General features: G+C 46.0%; 1 protein-coding gene and 1 long non-coding RNA gene across 5 annotated transcripts in view; one reads left to right on the top strand and one right to left on the bottom strand.

Annotated features, from left to right (window-relative positions):
* LOC135243497 (MAGUK p55 subfamily member 3-like) overlaps positions 1 to 15242 on the top strand; it is a 29561-nt gene extending 14319 nt beyond the window's left edge. For 2 of the 4 annotated variants that reach the window (XM_064315371.1, XM_064315372.1), the window contains exons 6-19: positions 33 to 170; positions 528 to 609; positions 2626 to 2711; positions 3586 to 3660; positions 4118 to 4314; positions 4679 to 4743; positions 5810 to 5830; positions 8510 to 8551; positions 9783 to 9944; positions 10940 to 11020; positions 11543 to 11636; positions 12485 to 12593; positions 13317 to 13445; positions 14241 to 15242. In XM_064315371.1, coding sequence (XP_064171441.1) covers positions 33 to 170; positions 528 to 609; positions 2626 to 2711; positions 3586 to 3660; positions 4118 to 4314; positions 4679 to 4743; positions 5810 to 5830; positions 8510 to 8551; positions 9783 to 9944; positions 10940 to 11020; positions 11543 to 11636; positions 12485 to 12593; positions 13317 to 13445; positions 14241 to 14420 — 1461 coding nt within the window. In that variant the 3' untranslated portion in view covers positions 14421 to 15242. The remainder of the gene's footprint in view (positions 1 to 32; positions 171 to 527; positions 610 to 2625; positions 2712 to 3585; positions 3661 to 4117; positions 4315 to 4678; positions 4744 to 5809; positions 5831 to 8509; positions 8552 to 9782; positions 9945 to 10939; positions 11021 to 11542; positions 11637 to 12484; positions 12594 to 13316; positions 13446 to 14240) is intronic. The other 2 variants (XM_064315373.1, XM_064315374.1) reach the window with 2 other exon arrangements.
* Positions 12632 to 13389, bottom strand: LOC135243498 (uncharacterized). Its single transcript, XR_010326659.1, has 2 exons — positions 13273 to 13389; positions 12632 to 12958 (listed from the first exon to the last, which is right to left on the bottom strand). It is a non-coding gene; the product is annotated as an uncharacterized LOC135243498 (long non-coding RNA).
* Positions 15243 to 17625: the final 2383 nt, after the last annotated feature.

The following is a 17625-nucleotide window of genomic DNA, read 5'->3' as shown; positions in this document are numbered from 1 at the left end:
TTCTCCCTCTCTCCCTCTCTCCATCCTGCCAGGCTGTCTTCAGCGTGCACGACACAGTGGCTCAGAAGAACTTTGACCCCACCTTGCCTCCGCTGCCAGAAGACCTGGAGGATGACCTGGAGGAGGAGTCTGTGAAGATCGTGAGACTGGTGAAGAACAAGGAGCCCCTGGTGAGTAACAGCTTTGGAACAGTATAATACAGCAGTATGGTCAGTAACCGTGTGTATAGAGATATGGTGAGTAACACTCACCATAACTCTATACAAACTGTAGTAGTTATTAGTACAGGCATGTAGTGACAGTGTACTACAGGGATATGGTGACTAACAGTGTAGTACTGGGGTATATTGCATAACAATGTTGTATAGGGATGCAGGGAGTGACAGTGTTGTACTGGGGTATGGTGAATAACAGTGTCGTACAGGAATAACAGCATACTACAGGGATATGGCGGGGGGGAGACAGTGTAGTACGTAGACATGATGAGTAGGAGTCTCAATCACTCATTCCTCGTACGTCTCCACTAGGGGGCGACCATCCGCCGGGACGAGGCCACGGGTGCTGTGATCGTGGCCCGCATCATGAGGGGTGGGGCTGCCGACCGGAGCGGTGAGTCGCCCAGGAAACGGTGTGGATCAGAGCCAATCAGAGCGAAATATAAGGTCTGGCGCAGGCAACTGGGTCTCGGTGGGAGTAGGCCAGTCTGAGAGCTCAATCCCATTTCATAGCTAGCCCATTGACCTCAAGTTTCGAATGACTAATTTACATTTAGAATATGAAGTTCAACATGAGTAATATCCGATTTTAAAAAGGGTAGATCCAGTCTGATGTTCCTTTTGGTCGATTAGCATTCCAGCCATGGCAATGATCCCCAATTAACCATGGGTTAATAGTGTGTTTGAACCTCGTTTTAATATCATTAATGTTAACGCATCCATTGGCTTGCTGAAAATGAGCAGTAGACTGCACTTTGATGAAACAGAGATATGGCACTCGAACCCGTGGTATATCATGAATATTGGGAACATGAGGAGGTTTGCCAAACAACACCCGCTATTTGTACCAATATTCATGATATACCATGAGTTCTTTTGCCAAATTGCTTTAATGTAACTCTGTACAAAAAGCATATACCTGCCAACAGAACAGCAGTATTGAGGGATTTCATCATATTCCACAGTGATTCCATTACAGAGACGAGAGTGACAGGCTGGCTGTTGCCATGGAAATACTGCCTATGCACAGGGAATGGGCATTGTGTGTGTGTGTGTGTATGTATTGTGTAAAGATTTGCCCACACCAGGTTTCTTGCTCCTCTCCACTACAGTAACATTAAAAGGGATTAGATCATATGATATATTGATTTTCCAATGACTTCAGGCTGTTTTTACTGTTGTGTACACTGCATGGAAAGTAATACTCATGCACTATCTGCAGTATATATTGTATCACAGTTACAGGCACATAGCTGTACTGACCACTCCAGCCCAGACCAACACATCCAGACTAACACATCCAGCTGTACTAACCACTCCAGCCCAAACTAACACATCCAGCTGTACTGACCACTCCAGCCCAAACTAACAAATCCAGACTAACACATCTAGCTGTACTGACCACTCCAGCCCAAACTAACAAATCCAGCTGTACTGACCACTCCAGCCCAAACTAACACATCCAGCTGTACTGACCACTCCAGCCCAAACTAACACATCCAGCTGTACTGACTGCTCTAGCCCAGGCAACCACCTCTATGTACTGACTACACTCACCCAGAATAACACATCCAGGTCCATGCCTGACCACTCCCACCCTGACTGACGCACATCCAGGTCCGCCCAGTCCCACACATCCAGGCCCGCGCAGTCCCACACATCCAGGCCCGCCCAGTCTGACACATCCAAGTCCGCCCGGTCCGACACATCCCAGGTCCGCGCAGTCCGACACATCCAGAAAGGATCGTTTTAATCACAAGAGCCTGGAGCCCTAATCTCAGCAGTGATTAGGTGACCCGGCCAGCCCGGGGATGAACCTCTGGGTCAGGGAGGCCACGGGTGGTTAGGAGAGGTCAGGTGACCAGGCTAAGCCTCAGCGCTAGCGAGAACAAGGTAGCGCTCTCGTTTAGCCCCGCCCCCATTTAGCCCCGCCCCGTTTAGCCCCGCCCCCCGTTTAGTCACCCAGCTGGACACAAGAGCGGCACGGCCCTTATGAAAGAGCTCACATGTGAATTTTGCTCTTTCACATGTGAAAATCACAATTTCACATATTCATATATGAATTAAAATATTATTACATGTGAACTGGACTACATGTGAATTTCCCCATGGGATTGTCTTTTTTCACATGTGAATGAAAATTTCTACATTTGAAAAGCAAACAGATCCGTGAAGCCATGTGAAATTTGCATCTTCACGTGCAAATTTGCATGTGATTGTCTTTTTCACATGAACTACAATTTTTACATGAAAACAAAATGTGATTTGAAACGAATGGGTTGCCTTTTTGCCCTATTATCTTATTGGTGCCATTATTTTTATAATTTGCATGTGTAATTATCACATGTTGGAAAAAATAACAATCAAGGTCACATTCCCTCTACCCCTTCCCCCCCCTCCCCCCCCCCAGGTCTGGTGCACGTGGGTGACGAACTCCGCGAAGTCAACGGCATCTCCGTCGTCCACAAGAGACCGGACGAAATCAGCCAGCTTCTGGTATGAAGAACAAGCTTGTTATTAGAGCTGAGAAAGCACTGTTCATAAGCTGGGTGTGTGCATATGATTCAGATATACCTCTTCTATATACAAGTTCTGGATGTTTTCCACATTAGCGTACCCATAGAGTAGTTCTGATAAGAATGAATAAGCACGGGGAAATTTCATCTTGACGATTCGTATCTTAAGCCGTTTCTTTAATGGCTTTCACTGATCTTCCTGCCTGGAACGCCCTGTTGCATTCATTATCAGCATTCACTGCAGCGACCTCCGCTGTCGATTCAGGAGAGGGGGCAGATAAGCGTGTGCTCTCCTCTGAAGCATGCGATGGCGGCTGCCGCTGCTTATCACACTGCAGTCTGCAGCTCGGGCGTGCGCAGCCGTGAGTCAGAGCTCAACAGGCAGACTGCAGGTGCCTGACGGACCAGCAGGGGTCGCTAGCGCGAGCTGAGACACTGTCGTCCCTGATGACTGAAATCATCCCAGTCCTGTGTTAGCACCAGCTAGGACTGCCGGCCACAGTTGGCAATGGCACACTCCAGATTCCAGACCAGACTATGGGGCGCATGCATGCACTAAAACAGGAGGAATTACCCAGCAGCCCCCAAAGCAGTTCTTAATTGTTATGAAAATATGAAACATGTTCGTATGGAACATTTTAACATTCAATTCTACCATCCACTATCACTGTTTTTTTATCACTGAGTCGACATTCATTATGGATTCGATATAAAGGTGAACATAGATAGATATTTCTTCCATCTGGGACCATGAGGATAGTAAATAAATAATGAAATGGTGTAATGTTAAGGGTCTGAATGCAATATGTAATAATGTATGTAGCTACATCCACTGCCTCTTCTTTATGTTCTAGTCACAGTCTCAGGGTTCTATTTCTCTCAAGATCATCCCAGCAATCAAAGAAGAGGACAGCCTGAGGGAAAGCAAGGTGGGAAACAGAGTGTGTGTGTGCGTGTGCGTGTGCGTGTGCGTGTGCGTGTGCGTGTGCGTGTGCGTGAGCGTGCGCGTGCGCGTGCGCGTGCGCGTGCGCGTGCGTGCATGCGTGTGTGTGTGCGTGTGCCCGCACGTGTGTGTTTATGACTGGGCACATGCATCTGTATACATGCGTGTGTGTGTATGTGTGCTTGTGTATGCATTTGTGTGTGTGTATGCATGCATATGTTTGTAAATGTGCATACATATGTGTTCATGCATGTGTCTGTGTGTGTATTTGTGTGTGTATGTATGTGTGTGTCTATATGTTTGTAAATGTGCATATATGTGCGTCTCCATGTATGTGTCTGTGTGTGTATTTGTGCGTGTGTGTGAGTGTGATGTCGGCAATGTGAACATCCTATAGCACTACGTAAGCGTGAATACGCACTGTGACAGACCTCTCTCTCCAGGTGTACATGAGGGCCCTGTTCGACTACGTGCCCACAGAGGACAGGGCCACGCCCTGCCAGGAGGCGGGGCTTCCTTTCACCCGCGGTGACGTCCTGCAGGTGGTGAGTCAGGACGACCCCACCTGGTGGCAGGCCAAGAGGGTGGGGGACAGTAACCTGCGGGCGGGGCTGGTGCCCTCCAAACAGTTCCAGGAAAGGTAGGCCCGCCTGCATCATTGCTGTGGTCCTGGTAGTACCAACGTTAGCACGTTAGCGATGTTGCGTGGCTGCTCGTTCTGGTCGCTTACATTGTGATGTGCTCTGGAATCTCACAGATAAATGAATGCAATTTAATGCAATTATATATATCAAGTAACCATGGAAACACTGCTTTCTGACTTTATGGTAAAGATTCGGTCAGGGATGGGAGAGCCAGGCCTCACTTTCCTTAACGTGGGTGGAGCTATCGCTGCTATGCAACCAATGTCACAATTACAATCACTCATAGAGTTATAGCCTGGATTTTAATGTCTTTTAATTAGTTTATATAAGCTGGTGGCTGATACGTGCTTGTTTTCACAGACGGTTGGCCCACAGGATGAAAATGGGAACACTTCAACCTCCCAAGTCCCCAAAAAAACACTTTTGTAAGTTTATATTTCTGTATTTGGAATTATAAAGCCATATTTTTCTGTTTTGATTTGAGCAGTATTGTATCATCTATCTTAATGGCATAAATATTTGGTTTATTGGTTTTATGAAGGAGAGAAATGTCGATGTTAATAGTATGGTTTAATACTATTTTTGAATATTCCTGCTTTAATATGTTAGAATTGGTCCTGAGTTTTGACTTGCACTATTCAACTATTTACTCCTGTAACCTCCTTACTCCAGTATTTTCTCATTAGTAAACTGGCGGCATTAGAATTGCCGAACTTTGTTGCTATATTTTTTTTTAAAAGGGGGGGGAGGGGCACAGAAAGAAATCTACTTTTTTCACCTGTCATTTGTATGGTCAGTAAGGCAAGCGTGTAACGCAAAAATGAAAAACTGGGATTGGTTAAAATGAGGCCCAGGTCTACAAAGACACAGTAAAGCCAGCTGGCTTTTGAATGTTTTTTTTCTTTTTTAATGGACGCCATGCTGGCGAAAAGGTTCGGCGAGTATTTAATGCTGCAGTGGCGCTCTATCGCGCTTAATCTGGACGTGATCCGATTACGCTGAGCTGAACGGACGGAGACAAAAAGGGTTTAGCGATATGTCAGCTAGCCCGCTGATGCCATGCAGCCCTGAAGCCCGCGGGTAATCCCCTCCTTCTGTCGAACGCCGGCCTTCTTCCACAGCTCGAACCCGGCCCCCGCGATGTCACGGCACCGGGCAATTACAATACATTGTTATTTCTTATGCTCATAACGTCTCCCTCTTTCCCAGACCCAAGAGAAAAAGATGGGGCTGTCGCGTGTTGCTGGTAATGCGTTTTAGTTTAGGGTTTACCGATTCGTACCGCTGCCCCTTGGGTAATGTAGTGCTCTGCAACGTCGAACCGAAGTGCGCAGGAAATGTGATCATTATATGTGTGCGGTATAACTAAGCAAACAGATAATTAGACCCTTGGGGTAGGGTGTTAGACGTGCAGTAGTTTCTTTTTCGTTTTTTATTTGTCCAATGTCCACAACCCATCTGTGTGCTTTCTCTCCTCACTGCTAACACCAGATGACCAAGGCTGTGACCAAGGTGGGTGACTTCATCACGCAGAATGCACGCTTCTCATTGGACAATTGCTCGGCCCTCCCCTTTTCTTAGCTCTGGCAGTATTCCTGTGAAGGAGCATTAAGAAGCGCCATATGTCATACCTCTAAGCACACTTAGCCCCCCATATGCTCCAAGCCAATCCCGAGTTATTCTGCCTTGCGGCTACGCGACCTAATACCCAACGGCTCTTTTTCTTATTTCATCGTGACACGACACTTCGGTGTTTACCGTAGTGAATTAAATCGTAGCCGGCTAGGCTACGTGCACGCGCGACCCTCTGTGTGTTTGGGGGGGCGATGCCTGGATGTCGAAGGCTTTACGGCAGAGCGGTCTGGAAGGGAGGGAGGCCCGAGCTCCTCCTCTCACGAGGGCGGATCAGTCTCCATGGGGGGTCCCCTCTAGGCTCCAAGCCGTAATCCCGCCAGCTGTCGGCTTACCAGACGGCGGTTGGGATCGGCGTATAATGGACGGCGTTTGGCTTGAAAAGGGGGTGGGGGTAGGGGGGGGGGTAGTGTTAGGAACCAACAGTCACTGCCTCTTTACCTTCTTCCTCACTTCTCCTCCTTATCCTCGGCTGTGTTCCAAATTGTATACTGTTCACTGTATACTACATACTGTATGCTTGTATACTTGTGTTCTGTTCCTGTGAGAACACGCCTCCAGGTACACATGCAATGCCGAACGTAAGAACGCTTAAAATTTCGTCAAATTGAAATGAACTTCTACTTTGACGGCGTCACTGCTGACCTTTAACCTCCGCAAGAAACGCATTGACACTGCAAAAATCCGTAAATATAAAATATTCTTACACTTACATACACAAAATCCTCCTACCTTCTGTCGTCAATTTTCTTGGCAGAGTAATAAGTTCTAATTCGCCCAAAAATACATAGCATGGGAAAGCATGGAACAGCCTGCTGCAAAGTGCACTTTGTTTCTTAGTCGTCCCAAGAACATTGTTGCCTTGCTGCGTTCTTGAGTTTGGGACACACTTGATCACGTGACCGTTTTACGTCCGCACCTGCTATGTGCTCTCGATAGAACACGAGTATAAAGTTTGGACAGCCTCTGTCTTTTTCTTCTTCCCTCTTCCCCTCTTCTTCTCGACACTCTCTTCAGCTTACGAAACTGTATAGATCGTGATATGTTAACAAGATCATGCGATGAGAAAACCAGCATTTATAAAACACAAGAAATCCAGTATCGATTTTACTGAAAGTGAGTTGTTCTTAGTACACTGATGTCCTGTTTATCATGTCCTGTGCTGTTTGGTTCAGCGACTCTGGGCTGCCAGCTGCGCAGGAAAACCAGTGTATTTCACTTACGGTCTTTAAAATCTCTCTCAGATTTGAGATTCTCAGAGTGTTTTAAAAATCTGTGCTTGATGACTGTCCCTAAATACAGGACTAGACTGTAGCATTCCTCAGTGTGATGAAGTCCCAACGACTGTTGGCATTGCAAGACACACCGTGACTCCTTTTACCTCCGATTGATAATTTACTTGTGTAGCGCTTTTCACAGGGACCGTCACAAAGATGCTTTATACAGTTTTGATACTGTTTACGGTGGGATTTTGAAAAACTAGGAGTTGAAGAGCTGCCTCCGTGGCTGTTTATATAACGTCTCCATTACATCGTGCTGGATTCTGGACATTTGTACTGGTAGGCTGACTAATTTTATAAGTTTAGAGCAATTAGGGCATTATCATATCTGCCCACATAGGCCAAACAGTCAGCAACGAATTTGAACATACTAGAATGGCAGAATTTCTTTTTTTAAACTAGTTTATGAATACTCCCTTGCATTTCTGAATTCCAGACATGGACAAAAATATTTACCATTGATCCTAGACTTTCTTCAGTCTCTGACCATTTAAATAGCATTTTTGTTTAAAAGGTGATTATTAAAACATTTAATCTGTTTTATGGAACAAATGCAGAGTCCAGCTAAGTTAAGTAAATGCCTGAACTGCAGTGCATATTACTGCAAAGTGTGGCATCCAAATCTATCTTGTGTTTCTCAGGCAGGGCAACATAGCTCAGGAGGTAAGAGCGGTTGTCTGGCAGTCGGAGGGTTGCTGGTTCGATCCCCTGTCCTGGGTGTGTCGAAGTGTCCCTGAGCAAGACACCTAACCCCTATTTGCTCCCAACGAGCTGATTGGTACCTTGCATGGCAGCCTTTCACCGTTGGTGTGTGAATGGGTGAATGAGAAGCATCAATTGTAAAGCCGCTTTGGATAAAAGCGCTCTATAAATGCAGTCCATTTACTTCTCAGGGAAACTTGTGAGTGTTCATGATTCTACATATGGAATGTGTCCTGTCCCCTCCTCCCCATCTCAAAACATTCTAATAGCAATGGCCGGCCAGGCATTGGTGATAGAATAGATGCAGTAGAATGTGTCCAGGTTGTCCCGTTGTCTTTAGGGGTAGAGTTCTTTACCATGGGCATCACAGAGACCTGTGGGCGTCCTCTGTGGCCTTCCTGAATTCCCTCTCCTGCCGCCAGTCAACTCCCGCAACCCCGCCCCCCCGGCCCCGCCTGGCTCCGCCCACTGAGCATCGCCCCCCCCCGCCACAGCCACCCCCCCCCCCCGTGGCGGTATCCTCCAGGTCCCGCGCCCCCTGTTTATCCACCCTTCTCCCTGCTTGCTTTTCCCACAGAGGACTGTGACTGTGAGGGCTTTATCAGTGGACAGTACATAGGTGAGACCATGCATGCCTTTTTTTAGCTTTCTCTCTAATCAAAGCTGGGCTTCGTCAGAGCCACTGTACGCTGTCATGGTGTGCTGGGGGTGCCATTGGCTGAAAGGGGTGAGGTCGGGGGCGGGCTTGGGTTGGAGGGATCAAATGGCAAGGGGGGTGGGGAGGGAGGAACATGTCATTGGTCATCAATGACTGCAGACTTCAACTTCTTAGAAGTGGTTAGTGTCAGCGTATTTTGGGCAAAAGATACACTAAAATGTATTTTGTTACAACACACAACATTCTTCCTAATGTATCGGCAAACTACAATCAAAATGGTGGTGATGCAAAAAGTGATTCAGACGATAAAACCGTTCCTTTTGCTCATGCCTGGCTGAAGGAGTCATTTATGCTTATCTGTTACAGCAGCAGTTAAATTAATTTTCTCAGGGTGGCTGACAAAGATATTTGTAACGTAAAATACTTTTTAGCTGCTATGGCTGAAGTGGGTTGCGGTTCCTTGGGGAACGTAAGCTGGATATGCTTGATATTTATGGTTATTTGAACTTACAGTATTTTAATAATATTTTCTGGGGGCTAGCAGCTGAAATTCCATACAGGTAAAGAAGGCCACGCTCAGCAGTCAAACACTGTTTAGTGTTCTGTGAAATGCTGTTTTTAGATGACATCTTATCTCTAAACTCTTGCAGGATTTGGTCTTTTTTTTTTAAGCATGACCCTGCACTTCGCTTTGATCTCAATTAGTGTAAAAATTAGGTTAATGAACAACATTTATACATCTGATGTTCTACATAGGAAAACTGAAACCGAAGGCAACAGCTGCCATGGAAATGTTTTGTTTTGTTTTGGGATGGGAGTCTGCTAGTTCAACTAAACTGTTAGCTGCCGATCTTGTGTCTGTCTGTCTATGTGTTTTTCTGTCTGTCTGTGTGTCTGTCTGTGCGTCTACTGTGAGTCTGTGTTTTTCTGTCTGTGCGTCTGTCTGTGCATCTACTGTGCATCTGTCTGTCTGTCTGACTGTCTGTGCATCTGTCTGTCTGTCTGTCTGTCTGTCTGACTGTCTGACTGTGTGTGTGTGTGTGTGTGTGTCTGTCTGTCTGACTGTGTGTGTGTGTGTGTGTGTGTGTGTGTGTGTGTCTGTCTGACTGTCTGTGCATCTGTCTGTCTGTCTGACTGTGTCTGTGCATCTGTGTGTGTGTGTGTGTGTGTGTGTGTGTGTGTGTCTGTGCAGCTGGCCTCAGGAGAAGTTTCCGTCTGAGCCGAAAGGCCCGGCAGGGCTCCCCGGGTGACCCTCGACCCCAGGAGTCCGGCGAGCCGCAGTTTCTGACGTACGAGGAAGTGACTCACTACCAGCACAGGCCCAGCGAAAGGCCCCGCCTAGTGGTGCTGATCGGTATGACGGCTTGGCCTCCGCTTTCAACTATTTACTAGCTTGCTGCCCAATACATTTCTACTGAAATACTGCCCTGTATAAATATACCAACATGCTGCCATATACATTCCTTTTGCATACCTACCAACATACTACCTTAAACATATCTTCCAACATGCTACCCTGTACATATCTACAATCATCCTGTACATAACTACCAACATGTTTTATGTCTAAACCGAAGCAGATCCACAATGTTTGGTGATTATACGTGAAGGGTTTCTCTTAACCCTCCTGTTATGTTGCGGGTCAAATTGACCCTTTTTAAAGTTTGAAAATCTAGAAAAAATACTTAATTATTTTTTCAGTATGAAACTTCTTCTACTGGCCTTAATTAGTGCAATCAACATTTTTAATGAAAATGGTTCATTTCATGTATTTGCAAACCCCCCCTGTATGGGGATTGACCCGGGAACATTTTTGCTGTACCTAAAAAATGAACAGAACAGGAGGGTTAAAGCATAGCTCGTGTGATCATATTGGCCAGTTTTTTTTATTTACGAAAAGCTGTGCCGTTTCAACAGTATATAATTGTCGGGGGTACTTGTACCCCAAGCAGGGACACCAGCTTTATATCTTTACATCTGTTCCGTGTATGTGACAGTAATTCCCTAGAGGAAGTGCTCAAAGTATTACATGTACTACATTTAGTGCAGTTTGCTTTGTGTGAGCCAGACATTATGAGTTAACGAGATAAAAGGAATATGGCTTGTATGTGCGATACATTTCCCAGGAAATGAATAAATAATTTAGGTATTTTAGAGGCTCTTACACACACAGACTCACACACACATGCAATATACGTATAATCGATTAATACACATGGTATTCCACCAGTCTCTGTCTCAGCTGAGATTGATTGATGAGCCTTTAGTTTTATTCAGCAGCGATTCTATCAGTCATGGCTCCTGCGTGTGGCCCTCTGTGATTGGTTGCGGGTGTCCTCCGCGCTACAGGCTCACTGGGCGCCCGGATCAACGAGCTCAAGCGGAAGGTGATCGCGGAGAACCCCCACCGCTACGGCGTGGCGGTACCACGTGAGTACCGTCCCACCGTTTCCCAGAATCCCCTGCGGTGGGACTTTCATTCAGAACATTACTCTAGCGCTCGCTCTGCGACACTAAAGACCACATCCCTCATTTCAGAGCACCCCCCCCCCTGCTGTGCTACAAATGAGCGGTATAGCTTTGGATCAGAACATTATGAGCACGCTCACGTTTAGACAGAGCCGGCACACTCATTAACCCACCTGCAGGGGAGGAATCTAGCCAATGGGGACCGACTTCCTGCTGCGTGACATCACCCGCACATTCAGGTCATCTTTTCGCTCTCGTCTTTTTGTGCTCTTAAATTGCCGACATCAGGAGCAAGTCATTCTAAGCCGTTTTGAAAGCTTTGTTCCAACCTGTTTATTATTCATTTGTCTCTTGATGGCGCTATGTGCATTTGGCTAGCTCTGTTGGGTGCCCAGTAGCTGCAAGCAAGCAAGCTCCGCGTAGGGATTTGAATGGAGTCTAATGCCGCTGATAAAGGCTTGTGCTCAATCGTTTTATCACCAGACACCACCAGGCCCAAGAAGAGCCATGAGAAAGAAGGTGTGGAGTACCACTTTGTCTCCAAACAGGCATTCGATGCAGACGTACAGAACAACAAGTGAGCTCTCTACACTTTTACAGACCCGTTGTGTGAATGAATACTGCAAAATTCAACAGTTCATTCCTGGAAAATGTTGGCATTTCCTCCCAAATGATCATATGATACGTACTTCACCACATGGTTTGAATGTACAGCATATGCTGGAGAATTCCTGTCTATGTACTATTTTAATGCTGAGATAGCAGTTGGCTTAAATGTCAACATGCCAAAATTCCGTGCTGTGTTTGATTATGCCTGTGTTTGTCAGTGTTGTGTTGGTTATGCTGATGTTGGTCAGTGCTGTGTTGGGTTATGCTGGTGTTAGTCAGTGCTATGTTGGGTTATGTGAGTTTTGGTCAGTGCTGTGTTGGGTTATGCTGCTGTTGGTCAGTGCTCTGTTGGGTTACTCTGCTGTTGGTCAGTGCTCTGTTGGGCTGTGCTGATGTTGGTCAGTGCTCTGTTGGGTTATGCTGATGTTGGTCAGTGCTGTGTTGGGTTATGCTGGTGTTAGTCAGTGCTATGTTGGGTTATGTGAGTTTTGGTCAGTGCTCTGTTGGGTTACTCTGCTGTTGGTCAGTGCTCTGTTGGGCTATGCTGATGTTGGTCAGTGCTCTGTTGGGTTATGCTGATGTTGGTCAGTGCTGTGTTTGGTTAAGCTAGTGTTGGTCAGTGCTGTGTTGGGTTATGCTGCTGTTGGTCAGTACTGTGTTGGGTTACTCTGCTGTTGGTCAGTGCTCTGTTGGGCTATGCTGATGTTGGTCAGTGCTCTGTTGGGTTATGCTGATGTTGGTCAGTGCTGTGTTTGGTTAAGCTAGTGTTGGTCAGTGCTGTTTTGAACTGTGCTGAATGGTACTGTCTTGCTCCAGGTTCATTGAGCATGGAGAGTATAAGGAGAACCAGTATGGGACCAGCGTGGAGGCCATCCGCTCTGTGCAGAGCAAGAATAAGATATGCCTGGTGGACGTGCATCCAGAGGTGAGGAGCATACGGATTTCTCCAATAAATCAAGACCGTAAAGTACAATCACTTTACTATCAATTGCAACAAAAGAAGGTACAACTAGACACAAACCCTTTACATGGCCATTATCATTATCCAAAACGTAATTCAAAGAAAGAGAAGAACACAAGATATGTAAAGGGGAGCCATGATAGAATCTGAAAAGGTACTTTTTTTAGTCTGGATTGGAAGGTGGGTATGGTTTCTGTTGTCCTTACTGCAGTGGTAAGCCCAACCTAAGCTAGGGGAGTGGACTTTCTAAGGAAACAAAGCATGTCATAGAAACACAAAATGGAGAAAAAGGCAGTGTGTTGCCGAGGCAAATGTATTAATGGTTTGACCTACATCAGTGGTGTCAAACTCGTGCCATGGAGGGCCGTGTGTATGCAGGTTTTCATTCCAACCAATTAATGCTGCCTTAATTGAGTCCAATTACTCATTCAGCCATATGCGTTTAACTGCATTGAAGCACAGAATATAAGAAAATTTTTATTTAGACAATGCGGGTCACCATAGACGTCGGGTCACCATTGTGCACAAACCTGCATCCCTAATTCAGCAAATAATTTAACTAATTATATAATCAAGATCTGAGGCTGGAATGAAAACCTGCATACACACGGCCCTCCATGGCAACGAGTTTGACACCACTGACCTACATTGACCAAGATAGTAAGGGGTTCTGTCCGTCTTTCTCAGGCGTTGAAGACGCTGCGGACGGCGGAGTTCAAGCCCTACGTGATCTTTGTGAGGCCGCGAATCCCCGAAGCCCGACGGCACCGCAGTGGCGCCGCCTCGCCAGGAGGGGGCGAGCAAGGGCGGCTCACGGTGAGACTCCTGTCCGTTTTCAAAACTACATTATTACATTACAGGCATTTAGCAGACGCTCTTATCCAGAGCGACTTACACAACTTTTACATAACATTTTTACATTGTATCCATTTAGACAGCTGGATATATACTGAAGCAATTTCGGTTAAGTACCTTGCTCAAGAGTACAACGGCAGTGTCTTTACCCGGGAATCGAACATGCGACCTTTCGGTTACAAGCCCAGTTCCTTACCCACTGTGCTACACTCCGTCCACTAACCTAACCTCCGTTTCGTGATTTAAAGATGCTTCGGCAAGTCGGAGACTTGAGCTCAGGTTTAAAATGTGATGCGTATTGGTCTGTTATAAAGTGAACACTGTGGACACACCTGATGAGACCAGGTTCTATCTAGTACAGGAGTAACCCAGCACTTAAAGGACTCGAACTAGCTGATCGCTCAGTTACCTCACCTCACCTGGTTTGTTGAGTCCGGATTGCTGCTGATGAAAACAACAACCATCAATTTCACGAAATCTGCTTTTGGAATAAAACAGAAAATCTTTGTGGAAGGTAAATTAACCCAAATATGTGATCCAAATTCTTAACTGAACTGAACAAGTTTTAAGTTGGGTTTTAGAGGAAGAGAGGCACAATAAAAGCACTCCAAGCACACTAAAAGCACTCCACAATACAAGCTGAAGCTCTGAACTTCATCTCCCATCATGTACTTGACAGCCATCCGCTGACTGAAAACAGCCCTGAGACCCTGTAACCACGGCGACTCCCTCTCTTTCTCTGCCTCTGCCAATCAGGACGAAGAGATGGAGGAGATACGGCAGTCGGCGCTGCAGATCGACCAAGAGTACGGTCACCTGGTGGACCGAGTCCTGGTGAAGGGGGATACAGCCAGCGCGAGCGCGGAGCTGCAGTGCATTCTGGGCCGTCTGGACCGGGAGGCCTTCTGGGTCCCCGTCGGCTGGGTGCGGACCTAGCGACGCGCCGGCGACGAACTCGGGGTCGCGCGCACAGGCTCCGCCCCCTCTGACCTCTGACCTCCCGCGATCCACCCTCTCCTCGTGTCGGCCCCGCCCCACAACACGGTCAACCTGAAGGAAAGGGCAGAAGATAACCAACCCACGCTGAGCCGTGCAGAGAGAGGGAGGGACGCGGTCCGCTGGGCCGTGGGGGAGACTGCTGCAGGGGTCGGGAACCCTCAGGGTGTGAGAACAGGTGAACGTGCTGGCGCAGATCTGCACCTGTTTGTGTTCATGTGATCCATGACTGGGCCTATCAGACGGCAGGTCAGGTCAGCTCAACAGATGTCAGTGTGAACTCTCACAGATATGTGTCACTGAATGACTCTGTAAATAAATCATTGAGTCTGATGGATGACTTTATCGCATGGGGGCTAAAGCCAATTATTTTTGGAGCCCCACCTACAAAAGTGGTATTACCACTTTATGCTTATTAATTTATGTATTTATTTTATTAATTTATTTTGTGAAATTATGTTGCGCCTCAATAATATATTTCCCATATCACATTCTGTTGTCTATGTTATTTAACCCCATCCTAAATTATTTTCAGATAAAACTTAGAAAGCCATAATTCATTGCCTGTAACACTATGGGTGGGCTGAATTTGTTTTTTTTTCCACATAAATCCTTGTCTTTGATTGGTCCAGACATGCATGTTACAGTTTTGTAGACCAATCAGAGGTGAGTGCACCAGACCTGGGACAAATATTTCAAACAGGTTAAAACACCTTCCAGCAGATTATTAAACATTTTAAGAAGAAACGGTGATTTTCAAACGATTCAGAGCAAAGTTATTCTTTCGCGCGATTGTGCATTTTTACTTCGTGACATGGCGAAACCCCTCGGGATCCACAGGGCTGTTTTCACATTTTACCAGGACAAACCAGGGGTGGGACTGAAGTCCAGGTGGGCCGCAGTGTCTGCAGGTCATTGCAGCTGCTTTTCAATCCCCAGCCAAATACGGCCTTTATAACAGGGTGTATGGATTTCCTCAGCCATTAAAAAACTTACGTGTATCCCTGGTGCTGAAATTCACCAAAACCAACAGGCACTGTTGTAGTGCTGATGACTAACCTGAATCCAAGAATCCACGAATCTAGAATCATCAGTACGTAGAATTCAGTACTGGATCTAAAGAGTCAAAGGATTTCAAATATGTATCTGACCCAGGTCTCAACTAGAGAGACAGTCTATGTCTAATGGCTGCTTTCGTGATGAAATATCCAACGTACGCTAGCGTTTTCTAGCGCGCTAACACTCTTAAGCCCCTTTTCCTGTACGTGCTTTGGCTACCGTGTCACAAGTCACTGCGATAGTCAGGATGTCCGGCTTTCCGGACTGCGTAGCATGCAGCGTTCGCTAATTAACGGGAAGCTGAACATACGTTTGCAGCGTCACAGCGATCAGTTCACTAAAAAATCCCTTGGCGGAGGTTCGATGGCACATGTGGAGCTCTGTCGAAACCTTGACACCATGGCGCTTTCTTGCTGTTTCACCATCTGAGGCCCACAGGAAGGAACAAGATCTGGAGAGGAGTGATCAGTGCGGCAGGCTCAGTCCGTCCCACAGACAAAATGCGTTTCGAAATGCAAGCCCAAATCCCACGACGTCCACAAATTACAAACGTAACCGCTGATATTAGAATGGGGATCACGGTTTTTACGTAAATACAACGAGGGAATGACACAAGAGAATAAAACTGTAACAGATGCAACCAATGAACCAAAAGAACATGAACCAAAAGTGAAATGAGTTTCTCACGCATTTTAACATGTTGTTGATTTGCTTATTATTATATGAAATTCACGGGCTGTTTTGTGTTTTGCCGGATTAAATCAAGCCCGACAAAAAATCGTGCTGTTCTGATTGTCTGTCAATGACCCCCAAAACACAGGATATATAAATTTACCTGGGAATGCAAACATAATCAATACAAACAGCATCCATATCACATGTAGTCTCCACCCCTGATGCTTCACCTCTGGAGCTGCTGTACAGGACGGGTTTGAGAGACTAGTTCCCTGCGGTCCGATTGCTGATGATGGACAGCGTGATTTTGCAGCTCAGTGGCTGAGCTGACTTGAATCTCCGCCTCCAACTGTAGCTCCGCCTACACAAGACTCATCAGGAGTAACTGGCCGCTGTGCGTCGTGTGCGCTTTTCTCTCACGGAACAGAATTAACATGGCATTTACCAAATTAGGCCCCGCCCCCAAAATAAATAAATAAATAATAATAACACATTTGGAGTTTATTACTGTTTGGACGTAAATTTAACCCCTTTATTATGAGATCTTGCCACTGTTCTTCTCTTTCGTATCAAAATGGAAGCAGAAATAAGAAGGTTGTGAACCTATGACCTATGTGTATCCCTCCCACATTAACCAAGCGTAAATATGTGTATGTGTATGAGGAACCCAGGCAGAGACGCATAGTACCCACTACAGTGGCTGGATTGTGGTCAGCCAAGATTAAGATCTGGGACCTAATTTATAAAATAGTCTTACGATCAACTTGCATCTTAAATAGTGGCGCACTCAGAAAACCACAAAGTAGACTAAATAGTAAAATCACACTTTGACATGGATACGATCTCCGCGTAAATTTTATACTAGGCATAGGTTAATTAACTGCTTGTTACATGGAGGTACTGCATATTTGAGGGATTTGCGCAAATCCTCAGCCTTTAAGAAAAATTAATTGATAATCAATTTTAGGAAGGATGAGTGAAAGAAATGTTGAAATGCAACCTTATTTAGAGGGAACGCACTCCCTCCGAATACTGGCCACATTCATACGACCGGGTAATTGTAAAACATGTTCACGTAGGTTCAAATTGAAGTTTAAGCAAGCAAATTTTTTCCGCCTACGTTTTTTTTTTTGTAAGTCAAGCGTAAGCACTACTTCAGAGATGACCTTAATATTAGAAGTCCAGAAGCTGCAGAGATGTGCCTGATTAAATTAGCCAAGTGCTAATGACCTTCTCCTTCACACCCGATTCTCCTGTTTCATCAAAGACCATTCATTCAGTGCTCAATTTGTGAACAACGGGGTCTCCACTCCTCCTGTACAACCACTAGAGGGTGCTGCTCAGACATGATATTCAATCCAAACTGAAACCATTTAGAATTCAACTGAAGTGATTTACTAGTTTGTTATAC

The sequence above is a fragment of the Anguilla rostrata genome, chromosome 17 (genome assembly GCF_018555375.3).
Source record: "Anguilla rostrata isolate EN2019 chromosome 17, ASM1855537v3, whole genome shotgun sequence".
NCBI lineage: Eukaryota > Metazoa > Chordata > Actinopteri > Anguilliformes > Anguillidae > Anguilla > Anguilla rostrata.
The sequence above is the reverse complement of the archived record's forward strand: the minus strand, read 5'-3'. Positions and strand labels throughout refer to the sequence as shown.